The sequence below is a fragment of the Orcinus orca genome, chromosome 3, assembly GCF_937001465.1.
Source record: "Orcinus orca chromosome 3, mOrcOrc1.1, whole genome shotgun sequence".
NCBI classification, from domain to species: domain Eukaryota; kingdom Metazoa; phylum Chordata; class Mammalia; order Artiodactyla; family Delphinidae; genus Orcinus; species Orcinus orca.
In genome coordinates, this window is record NC_064561.1 from 154983449 (window position 1) to 155005645 (window position 22197).

Below are 22197 nucleotides of genomic sequence, written 5' to 3' on the forward strand. Positions count from 1 at the left end.
TAGAGGGTTCTCTTAGAATTAATCATTTGTTTTCTCTCACCCTTCAACCATATATCTATTTCTACAGATAAGAAAACCTTATAGAAGCTATGACCTTAGCTGGCCTGAGATAATGAATGGGAAGGAAAGAGAACACTGCTAGCAAACTTCAATACATTTAATTTTTATGAAAAAATTCTACTTAATGAATCTCTTTAAATCAATAGTTATATCAATTATCTACTGAGTAATATCTGAACCAGAGAAATTCTATAAATAGAAATCATGGACAAAATTTTTCAAAGTATTGCTCTAAAATCACAAGTCAAGTGTGTATTATGCCAACTTCTGTAATAAATACTCTCCAAAAACTTCCTAAAGATATAACTAATGATAAAGTCTTTACGGAAACTAAAAGTTTTATTTTTTTAGAAAAGTATTTTATATATTGTTCAAATGAGCCAAAGTAAATTTCTACTGTAGCATAATTAAGGATTTTGAATATTATAATCATAACTACTTTACTGAGGATTTCTCAATTTAGGAATTCATAAACTATGCCAAAAATTCACTCTCAGAAACAGTACTTTCTCTCAGACTTACGAAGCCTAGAGTCCTAAACACAATCCAATACTACATAAAATATGAATGCTACATAAAAGGCAAAAACTAATTTTAGTGACCAACATTTTACTACAGTAGTAACTGAGGTGAAATAACTGCCTCTAATAATAACTGCAATCATTAACTAATCAAATGAGCACTATATTTTAAACACTATTGACTATTAGAGCTGTTAGATAACTTTTTAGTTTAAAGGCCATGATCTCAAATAACAGATGGTATGTTATATTCTTGAAAGCAGTAAGTGCAAATGATGGAAAACAATACACTATTAAGAAGGAAGTAAGGGGAGGAAGAAGAAAAAGTGATTTCCTTGGATATAAAGCTTAGGTATTTTGAGACACTCAGGAATTGTAAAAAACCAAAATCAAATTGTTATGGTGTGTAATTACAAATAATACACTGTTAGCAACACATACTGCAAATTAGTTAATGATCATGCCCAGACTTAAAGATGGTATAAGTTTATATTTTAATTTGGAGACATACTGTACATTAGGGTATATTAGGATAATATTTTAAGTAAAAATATTTTAACCATAAAGACATTATTTTTGCATTTAGTATACTGCTTGAAGTATATTTTAATAGATAGAAGATATTTTTTTTAATTTAAAGTTTTTACAAAGGTTATGTTGGTTCTCCACTCCCATCTCCCCTTGGCAAGGAAGAAACAAGGTGATGGTAAAAAGACTGGGAAGATAACAGCCCCAGGAAATCAGAACAGAATGGATTCTGAGCCAATCTTGTAACAGCTATAGAGCAAAATAAAGGTAAAGAATAAATTAAACAGACATGAATATGAGTAGGTCTCCTTTGGAGCATAACAAAAACTAGTAGTTGACAGGGTGGAAAGAGGTATTACAAAGTTCAGGGAACAGCTGAAAATTATGTAGCTTTTGAGCTAGGATCTACAGGTGGGAACATAAAAGATACATATACAATTTTAATCTGCACACAAAAGCCTTTTCTAACATGGTAGCAATACAGTCTATTCATTAAACAGGCATTTAATATGCTCTTTTTTTTTTTGCGGTATGCGGGCCTCTCACTGTTGTGGCCTCTCCCGTTGCGGAGCACAGGCTCCGGACGCGCAGGCTCAGCGGCCATGGCTCACGGGCCCAGCCGCTCCGCGGCATGTGGGATCTTCCCGGACTGGGGAACGAACCCATGTCCCCTGCATCAGCAGGCAGACTCTCAACCACTGCGCCACCAGGGAAGCCCAATATGCTCTTTTTACGTACTAGGTATTATGCTAGGTACTAGGGCATACACAGATCCCCACAGAAATAAAATTAAATGTAACAATGTCACTTTACATTTAATAAGTTCACACAACAGACAAAAGTAAGTAACCTATACTGGGAGTCATAAACCTATACCCCTACCATTCAAAATTTACCAGCTTAAAGCATATTCAAGGAATTTAAAATTACCCTAAAGGATGGCTATTTTAAATATGGGTATCAGATGAAATTTTATGGCTCTTCCAAGAAAGGAAAACCTACCAAGAATTCTGGCCCTAAGGATCAACAAAAAAGTATCCCAGCAATATTCAGTTTTTACTTAGAAAACACCAATATGTCAGAATATGTGATTTTCTGTGACTCTCTGAAGAAAATACCAAGTAATGTGTACTACAAAGCGTCAGTAATCCACAACTGGCCTTCCTATGCATGTAATTTAAAAAGTCCACAATTATATACCTCTGCTATTGTTAACTTAGTAGCAGAGATCTAAAATAAAAGCAAAATTAGTACATTGCTGAAAAGCAGATATTAATTCTATGGTATAAATAAAGCCAAAAAGATATCTACATGGGATCCCGAAATGAACCTAAGCATTGATGAAAAGGTTCACTTAATATAGTTGCATATATATTGATATATGTGTGTGTATATACATACATGCACATGCATACACACAAACACCATACTCTAACAGGCAGACACACCCAGATTAGTTACTCACTAACATCAACATATCAAGTATATACATTTGTGTTAAAAGGTATATTTAGGAAAAACACTGGATTAGTACTAAAAACTTTGTATTCACAAGCAATGAAATCACATGTGGAAAAAACCAGGAGAAATAATACAGCAGTTACTAATTAGGAGCTATATTCATTTCTTGATATTCAGCTATAAGGATTCTTTGTTAGAACAGAGTTTAGAAAAGCAAGGCTGGCATAAATAAGCTGACAGAGGGCAGGGGAGAAAAAGATGGTCTAGATCAAGGGGACAAGAGGGTACCACTTTCCATCTTTCCATCTGACTCTTCTAAAGTTGTATAACTTATACTCTTTAGTTTATATATATAAGCCACTTCCAAACTTTCAGTGAAAATTAATAAAGACAATCTTTATCTAAAAGACAACAATTCTAGTGCAAGCTACTACATTCTAACAAGCTCTTTTACCTAAACGATTCTGAAAAGATGCATTCAAGTTAAATACTAAAGACTATTAATTAAAGCTAAAATCTTAATTAATTTTTATAGATCTGACAGCCGTAATTTAAAATCTGAAAGCTTCACTAAAATAGTACAAATATTAGTGATTCAGAGGCAATCTTTTTTCATTTTTGAAAGACAAAACCAAATAAATTAACAGTGAGAAAGTAAACGTTTGAGAAGACAAGAATAAAAACAGATTAGTCGTGACACGTTATTTATTCGAATACAGTTCTTAGTAGTAATACTGTTTTCAACGAACTTTTTTTGATAGAGAAGGTACAACGGCATTTTACAAAACTAATAACCAATACACCTTCTGTATCTCCTAATACATTAAGTGCAGTTACACAACTTTCTGTGATGATGCAAATGTTCTCTCTCTGTGTTAATAAGGTAAACACGTCACATGTTGCTACTGAAAATATAAATTTTAAATTGTATATAGTTTAAACTTAATAGCCTAAAGAGGCTAGTGACTGTCATATTGGACATCACAACTCTAGAGTTTCATGTATTTGTTTTTTTTTTTTTTGGGGGGGTTTTTTTTTGTTTTTTTGTTTTTTTGCGGTACGCTGGCCTCTCACTGTTGTGGCCTCTCCCGTTGCGGAGCACAGGCGCCGGACGCACAGGCTCAGCGGCCATGGCTTACGGGCCCAACCGCTCCGCGGCATGTGGGATCTTCCCGGACCGGGGCACGAACCCGTGTCCCCTGCATCGGCAGGCGGACTCTCAACCACTGTGCCACCAGGGAAGCCCCTCACGTATTTGTTAATAAGTATAAATCTAAGTTCTTAATGAACTTCTTTCATAGAATATGAATTTAAAAATCAAACTATCACCTCTGTTGCCTTAAAAACTATATCCCAATCTATTTATATTGCACGGGCTAAACAGGTCTTACCACACAGCATCATTAAATTTTATATATACATATATAAAAAAATAGTATACAAAAGAACACAAAATAGTATTTTCTATACAAACTGCCACTGTATTCTCAGCACTTAAGACTTTTTTTTCCTCCTGGAAACAATACTATTTATGTAACCAGAGAATTTAACTCAGAACCATGAGAAAAAAACCCACAAAAAACCCCCAAAACAAAACAAAACAAAAAAAACCCAAACAAATAAAAATACCAAAAAACCTTTAAAACTGATGATTTAACCCAATTTAAGAGGTAACTACCATTCCCTATTACTCTTCCACAGAAAAGGGTAAAACTACATATTTTAAAAAATGAAACATTCATAACTAATCACCTCCTCCACAAAAAGATGAAATAACCTTTTATATAACTTTCTAAACTATATACATTCAAACTATTCATCAGTAATTAACTCAGAGACAGATCTGTGAGAAAACAATATTAAGAGACACTTAATATTCTTAAAAGAATTTATAATGTTGAGTTTTTTATACCACATAGCTTTACTGAGACTTTAGAAATTAAAACTCAGTCAATTTATTACCTAATTATAGAGAATGAATTCTCTCTACAGTCAAAATAACTTTTTAAAAAGTTGTTAAATACATCTATTTCAGTCATCCATTCAAATCATTCACTTGATTAGCAAGCAACTTTCAAAAATACTGAAATAATTAAACAGCAAAAGGAACTCTTCTCTGTGAACCAACAGTAAAAATCACGACTACGGTGAGTAGTAGGGGTGGGAGAAAAAGAATTTTCAATGAGAACTTTTTATCTATTATTACGGCAAATAATTTCACTGTTGTTTTATATTGTTCTTTCCATGCAGTAGTGTTTCAATTTTTGTAAATTTCCATTTTTTTTATCCATAGTAACCCTAAAACTTAAAAGAAAACTCACTAGAACACAGATGACATCAGAGTAAGTATTCTTACCTTTATTTGACTTTGATGGTTTATTCTTGATAGGTTTAAGGGAACTTCTTGATTTATCCTCTCTATCTTTAATAAGTTTCTGAACATCATCCAAAGACAGTTTTTGCAGGACTACTACAGGCTTAGCTCCTTTATTTAGATCTTCAACTAATCCCATTTTTTCTACTTTGTCTTTCTGCTCTCCTTTCATTTCCATTTTCTTTGTCTCCTGAGTAATATTGCCATCTTTATCCCTCTTGATTTTTGGAATGACAAAATTTTTCAATGCACCAGACCTGCCCCCCAACAAATAACTTGGAAATTCTGCCTTATTGTCAGGGTGTGTTTTATTACTGTCTACTTTACTCTTGTTACCCTCTGTCCTTTTGTCATCTTTACTATTTGGTGATTTAAAACCAGGCTTATCAGGTCTTGATTTATTAGAATCTCCTTGTTTAACACGAGGACTGTCAGGTCTTGCTTTCTGCTCCCCAGAAGATGGTCTTTCCCGTGAGTCCCCTGATTCATGTCTGTGTTTTCTTTCTATTTTATCAGGTTTTGAACCATCAGATTTAATGCCATGTTCATTTCTACTAGAGGATCTCAATGTTTCTGGTCTTCGAACCCTAGATTGATCCCCCCGATGTCGTTCAGATTCACTCCTGTCATCTGACTTTTGTTTACTATCATGGTCACGTCTTAGTGACTCAGAAATAGATCGCCCATCAGGTCTCTGCTTTAAGGCTTCAGCTCTTTCTGATTTTAACCGAGGTGAATCAGATTTAATGTCCTGTTTATGTTTAGACACTTCAGGTTTTTTCTCTGTTGATGGCTTTCCAGAATCCCTCCTATTTTCATGCCTATGTTTTGGTGTTTCAGGCCGACCTTCAGTTTTTTGCTTTGGAGTTTCAGGTCGGCCCTCACCTTTCTGCTTTGGAGTTTCAGGCCGTCCATCACCCTTTTGTTTTGGGGTTTCAGGATGCCCATCACTCTTTTGTTTTGGAGTTTCAGGTCGGTTTTCACCCTTTTGCTTTGGGGTTTCGGGTCTTGACTTTGTTGTTTCTGATCTGCCATTATTTTGTTTGTTGTCATTTAACTTTGTGTCAGACACTCTGTTTTCATTCTGTTTAGGCTCGGCTGTGGTGCTCTCATTTTGTCTGGATTCGATCATTCTGTTCTCATTCTGTTTAGGTTCTTCTGTTTGTACCTCAATTTTAGTTTCTATCTTACTTTCACTAGATTTTGTCTCTACCAATCTGTTTTCATTTGGTTTAGACTCTGCCAATCTACTTTCGTTTTGTTTCGCTTCACTCTTTAAAAGCTCAGGATCAGACTTTTTTTTAGGAGTCTCAGGATGGTTTTCTGGTGTAGATTTAAGATTTCCAATAATATCTTCCTGAAGAACAGAAATAGGTGCATCATTACATTGTTTGATTTCTTCAGGCTTTTTTATGGAGTCTGAATCCTGAGTTACAGAGGGCTGAGAGTCCACTCTTCCTGCCTGATGAAGATCAATGCTAACCATTAATGCTGGCCTTGACCCATTTCCCGTAGAACCCGTCTCCTGAGAAGCTGGTCTATTACCTCCTGTAGCACCCCCAGCCTCCTGTGGGTAAGAATCTTGTTTTCTTTTTTTCAAAGGCTTATCTGAAATTCAAAGATAAATATTCAGTATCAGTAATAGACATATATTCTTATCTTATTAAAAACCATATGGACTTTGACTATTTTTTAAAGTCACATTTTTTAAAAATGTGGTGAATGCAAATGTCAATACACATATATAAAATAGTAGGCACGAATGGCATAATACTTTTAAACCAATGTTTGAGGAAATATTCATGCTTGCTGTACCTCAATAAATATTAACAAGTATAGTATAAAGATCATTTAAACTGCTAACTGAATAAAAACTACAAAGAGCCCCAAATTTGCCAACATACAAAACAGGGTGCTTTTGTCACATGTAAGAGAAGTATGGAAAAGAATAAAACTCAAAAGAAAATAGAAATCATGCCACTGGAAAATAGGTAAATGAGGAGAGTAAGAAAAAAAAAAGAATTTAATAGTTTGTTATTAACCTTTGATCCAGGATTCAAATTCTTCAAGGTGTCAACAGCACAAATGGAATTTAAAAGCTAACACACAGTTAGAAGTATCTTTAGACAAGGAAACATAATTATAAAAATGAGAAGCATTATAATAAGAACTTTTTAGATGAATGCTATCTTTCTTAAGCAACTTCAACTGAAGAAAAATGCTTCAGCTCTTCAACATAAAGTTCTAGGGGTCTATATACTGGCTTAAGAAGAAATTATTTACAGTATTTATGTGCAATTTAAAGACAAAAATACACACAAACACAAATCTACCACTATAATAAAATGTCATGGTATTTTTAACAGCTATGTATTTCTGTGCATGATTCCACTTGACTCAAGAGGCTCCTAGGTCATTTTCTATAAACTGAATTTCCAAATTCTATAAATTGAATTTCCAATTAGGTCTTGGGAATCATAACATGATATATAACTATAACATTATAGCACCCTGAGACTTTGCCTGCTTTAATGATACTTGCTGAATTGCCTGGCTGTTTTAAAAGTTATTTTTAATCTTTTTTATTATTCAGGAGAATCTTTAGATTCTCTTATACTATTCATTAATGTGATACAGTATCACTTAAGGAAAAGATCACAAGGTGAAAAGTCAAAATGACCACTAAAAACAGCCCCTTAATATTAGGGAACCAAGTTCTGAAAAAAATGTTTTTAATAGTAATGATGCTTTTATACACCAAAGTTTCATCATTTTGTTTTGAAAGTGAGAAGTAGCAGTCCCTTACAGCTTACAATCTAATCAAATATTACTAAAATTTACTTCAGATATTTGCCAGTAATTTTTTGAAGAACTAAGCCATTCTGCTTTTTCAGTAATTCAGAAGTCAAATCTATCATCACATATACTCCACTTGCGAAATAACTACACGATGATAATAATAAAGTATATTATCATTAAACTGTTTTCCCTAGTTAAAACTAACCTGGTAAGAACTTATATGAAGCTTTCTGCATCAATACCTAAGAAAAAAGCACTTAGAATACTAATTTATAGAATTTTGCTTTTGAATGTTCTGCCACACAAAATCATCTTTATATCTTGCCAATGGGCACACCAAATAATTATTACCTCAAAAACAGGATGCTTGTAACCTTATACTTATCCCTTAAACTTCTATGATAAGCATTTAGAAAAAAATTTTAAGGATCTAGAAATTTAAATAGTATAATCTAACCTAAGATTTTTATATTTTTCAATGAAATATGCTTCATGAAAGTCATTAAAATGGTAACCTAAGCATACTTAAGAACTATTAATAACATAGATCTCAGGCATCTGAAGATCTCTCTTAAGAGATCTGTGGCTCATCCTATAAATATGAACAATCTGTCTTTCAGAAGAACATTAAAATAACTTGAAGGCTAAATTTTAAAAGATTACAAAATACTTAATAATTAATAGATCATTAACCTCATTCTAATTTATCTTTCATTATTAAAATGGAAATTTAGCAAAGTGTTTAATTTCAAAGAAATTATCATGTTCGATTTAGTTATCTTTATAGATACTATGATTATTTATAATAAAAACATGAAAAGCATTTGCACATGAGTGGTGTATGAAGATTGGGGAAGATCTTATAATTTTCTCTACTATGCATAAAATATTGCTAAATACAAAGTTCAAATTTTTCAACTATTGAAAGGTACTACACCTGTTCTGTAAAACCTGGAAAAATTACATTACTGCTGCAAGAACTCCTGGATACGTTAAGAGCATGCAGGTTCTGATTCACTTCATCTGATTCAGTTCCACCACGAACTTATTCCTGTAAAGTGGCTCTGAATCAGCACAGGCCACTTTTGTCTATTCACTTTTGTTATCAGTCTTCATTATATAATAATCTTCACCTAATGATGGAAAGCCATCTCTATGAAGAATAATTTTAATATTTGGGACACTATTACCTGTAAGCCCTCTAAAGCACTGGGAGCCATAAAATTAGCTATCAAAATACAGGTGTTCCTGAAGAAAATGCATACAAAAAGATATAATTTTAAGACCAACAACACTTGTCATCTTGATACTGGTATTTTGAAAATAATATCTGGCCCTTAAAGAAATTGTGAACTCAATTGTGCTTGTACGAAACAAACTATATCACTTGCCTAAATCTACAAGTGATAAATGAAAACACTTAAAGCAAAAAGCAGAACAACTGTACACACAATAGCCAATTTTAAAAAATGAAAAAGTCCCATACCTAAACCACAGTACAGGCTAAGTGCCTAATTGTCCTATTCCTGTCCCAAATCCCAGTCTCTTATTCCAAATGACAATAGATAATAATTTACTTCTAATCAGGGTTACAGTGCAAGAATATTTTAACATCATAAAAAACATTAGTGAAGCTAGACCATTCCTTATACTTGCTAACATGGAAAGTGGACCTTGGGAAAAGATGAAACAGGCAAAGATGAACAAAGAAACCCCCTCTTAAACAAGTGAAAGCAGGAATTTTCAGCACATGGAGATATTAATGTCTATGACAGCTCATCCCAAAAGCAAAGAAAAAGAGCCTTTTGAAATTAATTTATGTAATTACAGATGTTAAAAGTTTGAACAAAAGACTGAGAAGAAGGTCCTTCAGGAATATTATAAAATATTAGGTTGCACAGAATTAACCTATCAGTGTATATAAATCTCTCCAAAGAAGAGAGAACAGGCCAAAGGAACATAAATATCTAGCAGCCAGAAAAGTGTCTTCTGTGTGTGCAACAGAGGTGTATTAGGTTATACCACAGCCTGTGTAAAATATTTCTAAGAGTATTCTATCTCTTTTCCTGAATTCCATAGTTATCAAACAACCATGTTTGCCAAACTTTCTAATCTATTTACAAGGTACAGGTTTTTGATTTATGGTCTATTGAGGGGAACGCTTCATTCATTCGTAACAAATGAATATAATGGGAAACAAGCTCAGAAACTAGAGCAGAGCACTCAGTAGAACCATGTATACCACACAAGTAGTCTTGTTTGCTCCTTGCTACCAGCAATAAAATAGTTATAAAAAAGTACTCAGTGTCAAACTTTAGAATACAGTAAATATCAATTTTACAATATACAGTAGTTCTAAAATGTAGTGGTAACTAGTGATAAATTCATTTCAAAGAAGTATTTCGTCTCTCAAGGGCCGACTGTAAGACTACCACTTCAGAAAACTTTACTTTTATTTATGACCTCACCTACAAACTTAGAGCAACATACCAACCCTTTAATCTTTCCAAAATCTCAAGATAACTGCTTATATATAAAACACTATCTCATCATACAATGCAGAAGTTGAATATAAAATGACAAGATACAAATGTTAGCTGGTACCTAAAATTCCAAAGGCTTTCAAATAAAGCTGTCAGAAGGCAATTTAGAGATGACAGCACTAATATGAGGTCGGCCAAATCAGCATAACCAATTTGGAAAAACCATCTAAATCAAACTGAAAATCAGATAGTTCATCTTTTCCCTTAAATCTTCATAGAACCAGATACCTCTGTAAGTCAAATTACATTGTTTCAAAATTGTAAGTCAACTTTGCTCACTCAACTTTTCAATTATCTTTGTTATAGTCACACCATCAGAGATTACAGAGAAAACTGATAATTAAAATTAAAATATACATAACAAGTGTCAGGAAGAACAGTATGATGCTGTTTGTCGATTTTGTTTTAATCTCCCAAAGAAAAGTTAGTAGTCTAAAATAAGTTTGCTAACATGCAATTAGCATTATTTACTATCCTTATTTCCATTCAGTTTTTATAAGTAAAATCTTTGGTTTTAACAAATATGACAGAGTAAAAGTTCAAAAAAGTAAGAAAAAAAGTTCACCATTTCCTCTGCTTTCATTCCTACCAACAATCAGGTCATTAAAAAAAGATTATACTCCTTTTAAAGAATATAATTTTCCAAAACACAGATTAAAACGTCATGCAAAAGTTCAGTTCTCAAGGCAACTAATATTTCTTGGTCAAGAAATTACAATTGTATATGTTTTCTGCAAAACTGTCACAGGACTCAGGAATTTTGGAAAGGTTAATATTATTGAGAGCAGCTGAATAATATTGCTCTCTTCATTTGACATGCGTATACTTTTATAAGAGGTTAGAGGAAGAGATATATATTGGAACACATAGAGTTATTTCCTAAATCCCACACTACTAAGCAAAGAGAAAAAGGGCAAGCAACACTTTATTTCATCTTTAATGTCCATGATTTGCTAGTTAAAAACAAAACAAAAAAACACCACCAGTTCCCTAGCCAATAAAATGAAGATTTCTAGCAATCTCTTTATTTGCATCTACCCGTGATTTACGCACTTAGCAAACACTGTAATACAACAATTACCAAATACAGTCTGTTTTTCCAGTAACATTAAAAAGAGACAAATGATAGACAGGAAACATAGTATGAATCTTCAGCATGTTTCTCAGCAGAGGAACACAATTATCTAGAAATGATCCTGTCACATAATGAACAAGATCATAGATAAAAATGAGCTCTAGTCAACATCAAGAAGTTTTGTTTTATAATGACCAAATAGAAACTCTAAGAACTATAAATTAATCTAGAATAGTTAACTATAAAATTAAATATTAAAGTATTCTTTGGTTTGAATGTTCAAATATGTATATGCGTCTACTGTAGAGACATCAAATTCATAAATTACTAATTTCAACCACTGATTCATTAGTCTCTCTAAAAATTTAAGAGATTTTATACATAATGTTCACCAAATAATCAAGAAATTAACAAAACTTACTTTGATTATAATTTTTATAAAGCACAAAAAGAAAGCCCATAAACTCATAGAACAGGTGTCTTGAAAACCCATCCTAATACACTAGTCAGACAAAAGAGAACACTTAACCATAATCACCAACAAAAGATCCCTGATTCTTAAAGTTTGCTATTTCATATTAAAATTCTTTCCTAATTTTTTTACTTAAAAAAACCTTCACATTTATTAAGAGATGACAGAATTAGAAACTAAGTGAAAAATCTAATCGCATAATAAACATACAAACTTTTCTTAAATGTAATGATTCAAAATAATTCTATAGCGGTTAACCTTGTTTTGGTAGAAAAAAGATAAAGATGCAAAATTCTATTAACATAACTTGTGGAAAACACATGTAATATAGAAATGCTTATGTTCATTTTAGTAGACAAACACAGATAAAATCACTTGGTATATAATAGGTGACAGATGTGTTATATAGAATTACCATATCTCAGATAGTGGTTTTAGATAAAAAATGAAATTAAGCTTTAACTTCTGAGGGACGAGCATTTTAGTAATAAAACCATAATTGAGGAGAAACATTAAAAATTATAAAATATAATGAGAAAAAGAAGAGTTACTTTAAAAAACTTTTTTGACATTATAATTAAATATTTGCCAAGAGCATGAAGTGGTAGTAATGAGACTATTTTACCTTTATCTTGAACTTCTTTTGAAAAGCGCTCCCTTTCAATAGCCGATTCTCTCTCTATTCGCTCAATTTCAGCCAATGCATCCAATTCCACTTCATCATATATAGGTCCCTGTTGTGATACCTGTTGCTGATTCTGTACCACAGAAGTCTGGGGCTGTTTTGTAGCAACTGAAGTGTTCTGCTGTAAAACAGGCACTTGATTTGCTGGAAGGAATGCTGTTTGTTCTTGCTGCGACAAACACTGAGCAGCATTTAGTGGGCGGTTTACATCCTGTGGAGTAATGGGTGTTTTTGAAGTCTGTCCTGGGTACTGCACATTAAAAGGAATATCATTTTCTGAAACATTGCTATTTTCCATACCAGAAAGCATATCCTCTTGCTGGTCCATGTCTGAAGACCTTACTCGAGAAAGTCTTAATGTAAGTTTAGTAGAGTCCTTGGATGGAGAGCTAATGATATCATACATTGCAGCTTTCTCACTCTGGTCTTTTTCATCCTTGCCTAATTTCATCTTCTTTTGCTTCTTTTGTTTTCTTTCTGGAGAATCTAACAAGATGTCTGGTGGAACATCTCGAGGTGATGAGCAAGGTAGAGACTGAGACTGTAGGATTAAAGGTGGTCTTGATCCTAGAAAAACAATTCAACAGGAACGAACAGTTGTGCTAGTTTTACATTTTCAGACAATGTGATAGACACATTAAATAAGTGACAATACAGTACCACTAGAAAAAATGTTAAATTATCTCATCCAAGCTACTTATTTACAGAATATGAAAAGAAAGCCTAAAGATGTGTCCCCCATGGTCTTTTTGCTTGCTGGCAGATGATCCAGGTTTGAATTAAAATATGAGTATTCCATCTTCCAGACCAGTATTATTTCTATTTTTTCACGTAGAAAATATAAATACTTAGCTTGAAAATGGCAAAGACTTCACTATTTCTAAAGATGCAACACAAATATTTTGGGTATGATAATCTCTATTCTCTCACTTATTATCTAAGAAAACTGATGTGTATAAAGTAAAAATAAGTCTGTCAAATTACAAAAAAATAAAAAAAAAAATCCTAGGGTGTACACTCACAGGAATACTTAATGGTATAAGAAAAAGGAAGTGGGAAAAATTACAATGATCAGTCTTCACTTACTTAAAAAATTGGTGGTAAAGTATTAATTTATACCTTTATGTGGTCTTCTCTTTCTCCCTCCACTTAACATCATTCACATACTCTCTTCAGCTTGCTAATCCTCCTTTTATTAGAAAAATATGCAGGGCCAGCAAATAAAATATCTTCAGCCCAGATCCCATTAAATTAAACACTATACGATATAAGGAAGTGTTAAAAGTAAGCTAACCGAATGGGAAAATTTTTCCTAGTTAACAAGTTGTCAATGAGGAAGAACTACATCAATATGCTTCAGAAATAAAAGTATAATTGTATCTGAATAATACATACATTTCTTTGAATTAATTATAAAAATTTAAAAAACCCATAGGAAATTATAAAAATCAGTCAAGCTAAAAGTGCTTTATATATGGTTGGCCAAAAAATGTTCGTTCGGGTTTTCCATAACATCTTACACATTATAACACGTCATATTGCCTTTTTATTTAAAGTTTACATGTCACATTATATATATTTTAGAACAAACTTTAAATTCCAACAATTTATCTAAAAATTAAACTAGGCTAATTGAAGATGCATTCAACCTTCAAAACTAGTTGGAAAAACCCCTCACGAACAGAAATAGAGGCTTCTGATGACTAATGTGTTCGTGAGGTTAACTGTCCTAAAGTTTTCTTCTTTTTCTATCTAAAGTTATCTATCCACCTAACAATCCATTCATCCATTCACTCATCTATCCATCCTCAACAGTTAGAGGAAAAATGGTCTGGTTATCTAGAGCAACCAGCTATCCCACTGTTATTCCTCCCTGGCACTCTGATTATTTCTTACTCTGAAAATACTTGTGAGATATGTACCTAACTTTGACACCTAAAGTACAAATAGAGTTACTCTGGAAGTTGTTCTCTCTTTCAGAAGCTGGGTTACTTCTATGTCTGGAAATTCACAGAATTATAGAATTAGAATGGCTCATAATTCTAATTATAGAATTAGAATGGCTCATAAAAGTTCAACTTTCACCTCATGAAGAATATCCCTGATCAAAGAGTTGGAACATAATCTCTGAAAAAAAAATCTTTACAATGAGGCAGACCAGTCCATGTTTTAGACGGCTATAATTAGAATTTGTCACAGATAGATAAAATTTATTATCAGCTATATTGCAATTAATTAAAAGCTACTTCTTTAAAGTGGATACAATATTCTCTTCCAACAAACTTGGATGACTCCAATTATTAGACCTTAGTTTTAAGTATTTTAAAAAATAGTTCAAACATGGACTCAGAATTTTGTGACTCTATTATACACAGAAGACCACGCAAGGTTCTTTGGGAATTTGAAGATAAATAAAATAAAATTCACGTCCATAAGATAGTACAGGATAAGTTATTAGAAAAAACAGAAACTAACGGCTTGGGGAAACCAGGGAAGGGTCAATAGAAGATCACCCATTTAACTTAGAATTTGAAGAATTAATACGATTTTAATAAGCAGAGATGAAAGTAGGTGTAAGAGATCTAGTGAAGTAATTAACATAGAACAGGCCAGATTCTGATAAATGACTACCTAAGAAGTAAGAGAAGACTTTAAAGATAATTCAGGATTTGGAATAGCATTAAGAGAAACAGGAATGGCAGAAAGAACAGTGAGTACAATTTTGAACATGAATTTGAAATACCAGCTAGATATGAGGAGGTTTTGTCCGGAAATGAAAAATTACAACTTGGGAGACAGGACTGGAAGCAAAAGACATTGATTTGGGGGCCCTGTTCATAAAAGTAACAAACGCTATTACCAAAACTGAGTAAAATAGCCAAGGAAAAAAGTACAATGGAAGATTAAAAATCTAATGACAGAAATCTTGAGAAACGATAGAGCAGAGAAAAGAGCTAATGAAGAAAAAAAAAATCAATGAAAAAAGGATGAGGAAAATAGGTGGATTCAATATAAAATAAGTTTGGGGGGGAGGGTGAAGATTAGGGAAAGCTGATCAATAATTTCAAATATTTAAGAAAGTGAAAAAGACTGTGGTTTGAAAAGACCACTGGATTATTAGTAAGAATGATACTGTATATATCTGAAAACAGTATCAGTAAGTACAGGTTCATTTTTTTCTACAATAAGTGAAAAACAATAGAGAATAATTTTTGGTAACTGCATTAAGAAGTCTGAATTCTTTACTCAACTTGAAATGTGAAAAATTTAAGGAAATTTTAGTTACAATGATACCTTTTGGAGTTCCATCACTTCCAGCAGGGGAACATACTGGCTGTGGAGACCTCAAGGGAAAAGATGCAGCATTCCTCATTGTTGAAGAATCTCCATCCTAGGAATAGAGTATAACATTTATATCTTGAATGATAGAAGAGGCTTTATAGAAATCTTAAAGAGAACCAATAAAAGACATAAATTACTGACAGGTAAAGTGTTGGTATTCAAAAGCATTATTCTTCTGCACTTTCCTGTTTTCTTCGTGGTATATCTTAGAAGAATTGAAATTGTATCCAAAAGAATCAACAGCCTAAGCATAGCAATGAATAAGAAAACTGGTATTACTAGTATGCTCCATTTTTGTTTGCTATTTTCTACCAAAGGAGCTCTGAACATCCCACCAGGCTGTAAATGTAAATGTCTTGAGGGCAGAGTCCAATGTCATCTTTGTTAAACTTAAATACATGTAACTTATGCGATAATACCACCAAACCAATGACAAGACAGATTTCCAGTATGTGGAATATTTCAGTAACATTAAAGCAACATTAAATTTCAGGGAAAAAATTTCTGTACAAGTCTTAGAGGGAAAAAGAGCTAAGCACTAATAAATAAAGGCTCATTATTTAAGAGGACATCTGTGTGAGCAAACATTTAAAAATGAAGTATATTTCATTAAGGACCTCAACCTCTAGACCAGAGGTTGGCAAACTTTTTCTGTAATGGGACAGATAGTATATATTTCAGGCTTTATGGATCATATACAGTTTGTCACATAACATTCTTTGTTGTTGTTCTTTTAAACTCTTTATTATAACTGTGAAAATCAGTCTTAGTTTATGGGTCAGACTATTGGCCAGTTTATCAACCCTGCTCTACAGGTACAGCTAGATTCTCAGACCCAGTATAATCCTCAATAAAAGGTAGATATCCTTCAAATTACAGAACTGAAATACTAGGTTATAAGACAAATATTAGAACTATTTTATTACCTTAATGACAACTAATATATTACATACGTCACTACTTAGCCTGTGCACCATGTGTAGGTAGTCGTCACTTGAGCCATGTCTAGGATTATCAGCATGATGATTAGCAGAATTGCCAGACAATGAACCAGAAACTTTATTATCATGTAGGTTTCTCAAACCACCTGCAACAATGGGACTTGATACCGATGCTGAAATTAATAAGAATTTTAAAAAAGCTTTATAAAAATAAACTGTTAAAATTCTTACAGGACAATAATAATTGCTCACAAGTAATATTTTAGCATACATAAATTACAAAGACTAATATAATGAGCTGGCTGACTATCCAGAGCTTGATCAAATCTTAACACTTTGCCACAAGTCATTCAGATTGATTTTTGAAAAGAAATAAGACATTAGATATGGCTGAAGCTCTCCATATATCTGCATATTCCTCTCCTCTATTTCTTTCCCCTTATTCCCTAAAAGTAATCACTATACTGAATTTAGAGTTCACTCTACCTATGAATACCTTTTTACCTTTGCTATAAATGAATATATTCTTAAATAACACATAGCACTGTTTTGCACATTATAACTTTGTATAAATGGTATATGTATTGTATATATCCTTCTATAACTTGCTTTTTAAATTCAATATTGTGTTGAAATGTATCCATTTTTATATATGTAGTTTTAAATTCATTTACTTTGAATAAATACATATATTCTGCTGCATAATGTACATACTTTATCCATCCTTGTGTTACTAGTTTATTTTTTTATTTTTAAAAAATATTTATTTGTTTGTTTGTGCTAGGTCTTAGTTGCAGCAGGCGGGATTCTTAGTTGAGGCTTGCTGGCTCCTTAGTTGTGGCAATGCAAACTCTTAGTTGTAGCACGCAAACTCTTAGTTGTGGCATGCATGTAGGATCTAGTTCCTGGACCAGGGATTGAACCTGGGCCCCTGGCATTGGAAGCGTGTAGTCCTAACCACTGTACCACCAGGGAAGTCCCCTGTTAGTAGTTTCGATCGCTTGAGTATTTTTGTCATCATAAACAATGCTGTAATGTGTATGCTTGTATATGACTTTTTTACAAATGTTTCTTAGGAGTGAAATTGCTGGATATTCCTGTTTTTAAACCTTACTAAATATTAACGAATAGCTTTCCAAATTATTTATGTCCACTCTACTGGTAGTAGATAAGTGTTCATACTGCTCTATATCCTTGCCAATGATTTTCATCAATTTGAAGATGGGAAATGTCTCTGATAGCCACTTTAATTAGCATTTCCTTCCTTAATTAACAGTGAAGCCAAGCATCTTTCATGTGTATTGGACATTCAGATTCCCTACTAAACACAAAATCATAAAAATTACTCTCTGATATTTTCTTTCAAAAGTTTCATAGTTTTGTTTCTTCACACTTAGTCTTTAATCCATGTAAGAATAGAATATCTTTTCCATGAATGCTTGCTAGAACTTGAGATAAAACTGCCTGAGCATTTTTAGCCCCACTCCTACTTGTAAGGGAGATAGATTTTTTTTGTGGTACGCAGGCCTCTCATTGTTGTGGCCTCTCCCATTGCGGAGCACAGGCTCAGCGCCCATGGCTCACGGGCCCAGCCGTTCGGCGGCATGTGGGATCTTCCCGGACCGGGGCACAAATCCGCGTCCCCTGCATTGGCAGGCAGACTCTCAACCACTGTGCCACCAGGGAAGCCCAGGGAGATAGATTTTTAACAACTGAAGGAGGTATGTATTTTAAACGGGAACAGATATTGTCAAACTGCTCTCTAAAATGGTTTTATCAATTTATGTCCCTATGAAGACTGTATGAAGTTCAAATTTCCCTGCACACTATAAAATGTTACTAATCTGACAGATATAAAATTTTATTTCAATTTAATTTTGATTTGCATCTCTTTAATTGTGAGCCAGGTTGACCGTACTTTCGTATATGTATTAAATCTTTCCGTATCCACTTTGTTTTTCTTTTTCAGTAAATAGTTTAATTCTTTAGTCTGTTTTTGTCTTATTCTTATCAACCTGCATAAGATCTTGCTGTATTTAAAATTAATACTTTGTAATAAATATTGAAAAAGTTTTTTCCCTAAATTTACTTGTCCTTATTTGTTCTCTCCTATTACACAGAAATTTAGAATTAATCTGGGTTTTTTTTCCATTTCTAGAATCCAGTCCTGCTTAGAAACAAGGCCTTCTCGACCCTAAGGTATCCAAAATTCACCCCATGTTTTCTTCTTATAATTTCTTTTTAAATTAATTAATTTATTTTTGGCTGCATTGGGTCTTCCTTGCTGTGTGAGGGCTTTCTCTAGCTGCGGAGAGTGGGGGCTACTCTTCGTTGTGGTGTGCGGGCTTCTCATTGCGGTGGCTTCTCTTGTTGCAGAGCGTGGGCTCTAGAGCGCAGGCTCAGTAGCTGTGGCACACGGGCTCAGTAGTTGTGGCTCGCGGGCTCTAGAGTGCAGGCTCAGTAGTTGTGGCACTCAGGCTTAGTTGCTCCGCGGCATGTGGGATCTTCCCGGACCAGGGCTCGAACCCGTGTCCCCTGCATTGGCAGGCAGATTCTTAACCACTGCGCCGCCAGGGAAGCCCCTTCTTCTTATAATTTTATGACTTAAAATACAAACGTAAATAGTTCATCCGTCTAGAACACTTTTGCTCTAGATGATCTAGGAATCCAAATAAAATTTCAAAATGCCTAGCCAACCAATCCAACATGATTTATTAAACAATCCATTATTACACACTGATTCAAAATACCATCTTTAGAATGACAAAATTGGAAAATCACCATTTTCCAATGACCAGTGTAAAAATTGATGAAAAGAGAATCATTATTGGATGGTAAACCCTTTAGGATAAAGATTAATAGGAAATAGGACAGTTACATGATCTCAAAATATCACCTGACAGATTGCTCACTGATTGCAAAGAAATATTATGTTCCTTATAAAAGAAGACATGGAGTAGTCATCACCTAAATGTCACTAATAATGAAGCCACTTGCCATTATATGCCCTCTGATGTGATGCAATATCAAGTGTACAACATTACTTATTTAGTACCCTTGCCAAAAATATACAACTAGAAACTAACAGAGCCTTTAAAGATAACTTCCAGTTGGTAGGAAATATAGGAAGTATATAAGCAAATTAAACAACACAATGAGGAAACAGTGAAGTCTAGAATATGGGATATTCTACAACAAAAGTAGCACAGACTCCTCAAAAAACCAAAAATTACTGTCATGGGGAAAGGGTATGGGACTGTTTAGATTAAAAGAGTCAAGAGATGTAAAAACCAAATGCAATGTGTGAGAAACTAGATTAGATCATATGTGGGGAAAAAAAGGTTATAAAAGACATATTTGAGGTCAACTGGTGAAAACAATGTAGATGGCATCAGATGATACTACAGAAATGTTCTTAATTTTTTTAGGGGTAAATTATTACACTTGGTGTTTATAAAGGAGAACTGACTTCCTAGCAGATGTATTTAAGGACAGAGAGGCAGAATGCCTGTTGGTGAAATGTTTCACTGTGCTATTCTTTCAACTTTTCTGCATGGTTAAAATTTTTATAATATAAAGTGTTTTTTTTGTTTTTTTTATAAAGTGTTTTTTAAATATTACCTTTCACAAACTCTATATTCCCACAGACATCTGCCTTATTTCTGGACCCATTACTGTCCCATTTACCAATCTATTTGTTCCTTACCACATTAAATTTTCTTATTTACAGTAATTTTGGTATCTGTGTGGGGCTAATCCCTTGTATTATTTTTGGTCTCTCAAGTATCTGAGAATTTCTAAGAAATGACTCATTACTGAATAGGCCCTCAAACTACATTTTTCTTTTGATTTTGTGATTTCAATGTATTCTTTTGAAAAAGCTGGGTTTATCTTGTTATAAAACAACAACAGTGTTTAGAGTAAAAATTTATGGTTTTTTTCTACACATATTTATGTGGATATTTCCGTATGAAGCAAATATGTCCTTTCAATATTTTCCCTCTTTATTAATTACATTTAAAATGTTTCACATAACTTTGGCATACCAGAGTAATATTTCACAAGTATCAAGAGCCCATATACACGCATACTTCTGTTCAGTACTCACACTAAATTCTAAAATTTTGGAGGTGTCTATTCCAAAGGTGTGATTGGTCTCCAAGTTTTTCCTTGACTTACTGTATCAAATAGGCTCAACCTACCATTTCATTATCTAGCTTTGGAAAACCAGAAGTTGGCTGTTTTAATAGATGACACTAAGTTAAAAGTTTGTAAGATAAAAGTTTATAAATGAAGCATGTTTTGATCCATGCATAATAAAAAACCAAGAATACAAACAGGTACTAATGACTGACTGCGAATGTTAAAAATTTGCTGTTAATTATGAGGGATAAAAACACAGATATCTGTTATATTATCTTTTGTACTTTTCAAAATTTCTTTAAAAAAGTACAATATACTAGTAAATACATTATTTAATAGCCATGACATAGAGCCCAACGCAGTATGATCTTAAAAAGACATCATAGGGCTTCCCTGGTGGCGCAGTGGTTGAGAGTCTGCCTGCTGATGCAGGGGATACGGGTTCGTGCCCTGGTTCGGGAAGATCCCACATGCTGCGGAGCGGCTGGGCCCATGAGCCATGGCCGCTGAGCCTGCGCGTCCGGAGCCTGTGCTCCGCAACGGGAGATGCCATAACAGTGAGAGGCCCACGTACCGCAAAAAAAAAAAAAAAAAAAAAAAGACATCATATTATCAACAATTGACTTCAAATGAGAACTAATAATCTAATCCCAGAAAATTTTGAATCCAAGATTATTAATTTTCCTCTACCAGTACTGTATCTACTTGATATTATAATTTTCACACAACATATACTTTACTAATTAAAACATAATTCTTCTTGACTTAGTGCTACTGTAAGAAGCCCAATTAAATAAAGCAGTTCCTAATTTCATAACCAGATATACTCAGTTGTATAATATAATAAGGTAATCCAAAGAGTCAAATTACACTGATCTTTTTATCTCCCAGATGACTTCCCAAGTAATAAATGTAACATTTTTAATAATATAAGCCACAGCTTAAAAGAAACGTTCACTGACAAAAAAGTATACAGTTTAGTATTTGTGTTTTAAAATTTATAAAAAGAAAAAAATGAATTTGCTGGGAACTAGAGGCATTCCCTTTAAATAAACAAGCAACTTTCTTACCTTGCTGCATTTGTGGATGTGTTGTATAACTTGAAGGATGGGAATATGGCATGTATCCTGCAGGGCTTTGTGGGGCATATGGACTAGGCACTGGGCTGTTTTGTTGTGGCATAAATCTGTTCCCAGAGCTTGTCTGTGGTGGCACAAACCGGCTAAAACCCAAAATCCAAATAAACAATATCA

General features: G+C 33.4%; 1 protein-coding gene across 4 annotated transcripts in view; it reads right to left on the reverse strand.

The window, feature by feature from the left end:
- Window positions 1-22197, reverse strand: part of NIPBL (NIPBL cohesin loading factor) — a 192180-nt gene that overhangs the window by 85045 nt on the left and 84938 nt on the right. For 3 of the 4 annotated variants that reach the window (XM_004265995.4, XM_033421256.2, XM_033421257.2), the window contains exons 6-10: window positions 22015-22166; window positions 16814-16974; window positions 15813-15909; window positions 12459-13085; window positions 4927-6552 (exon numbers count right to left, since the gene is read on the reverse strand). In XM_004265995.4, the coding sequence (XP_004266043.1) occupies window positions 4927-6552; window positions 12459-13085; window positions 15813-15909; window positions 16814-16974; window positions 22015-22166 (2663 nt within the window). The remainder of the gene's footprint in view (window positions 1-4926; window positions 6553-12458; window positions 13086-15812; window positions 15910-16813; window positions 16975-22014; window positions 22167-22197) is intronic. The other variant, XM_033421259.2, reaches the window with a different exon arrangement.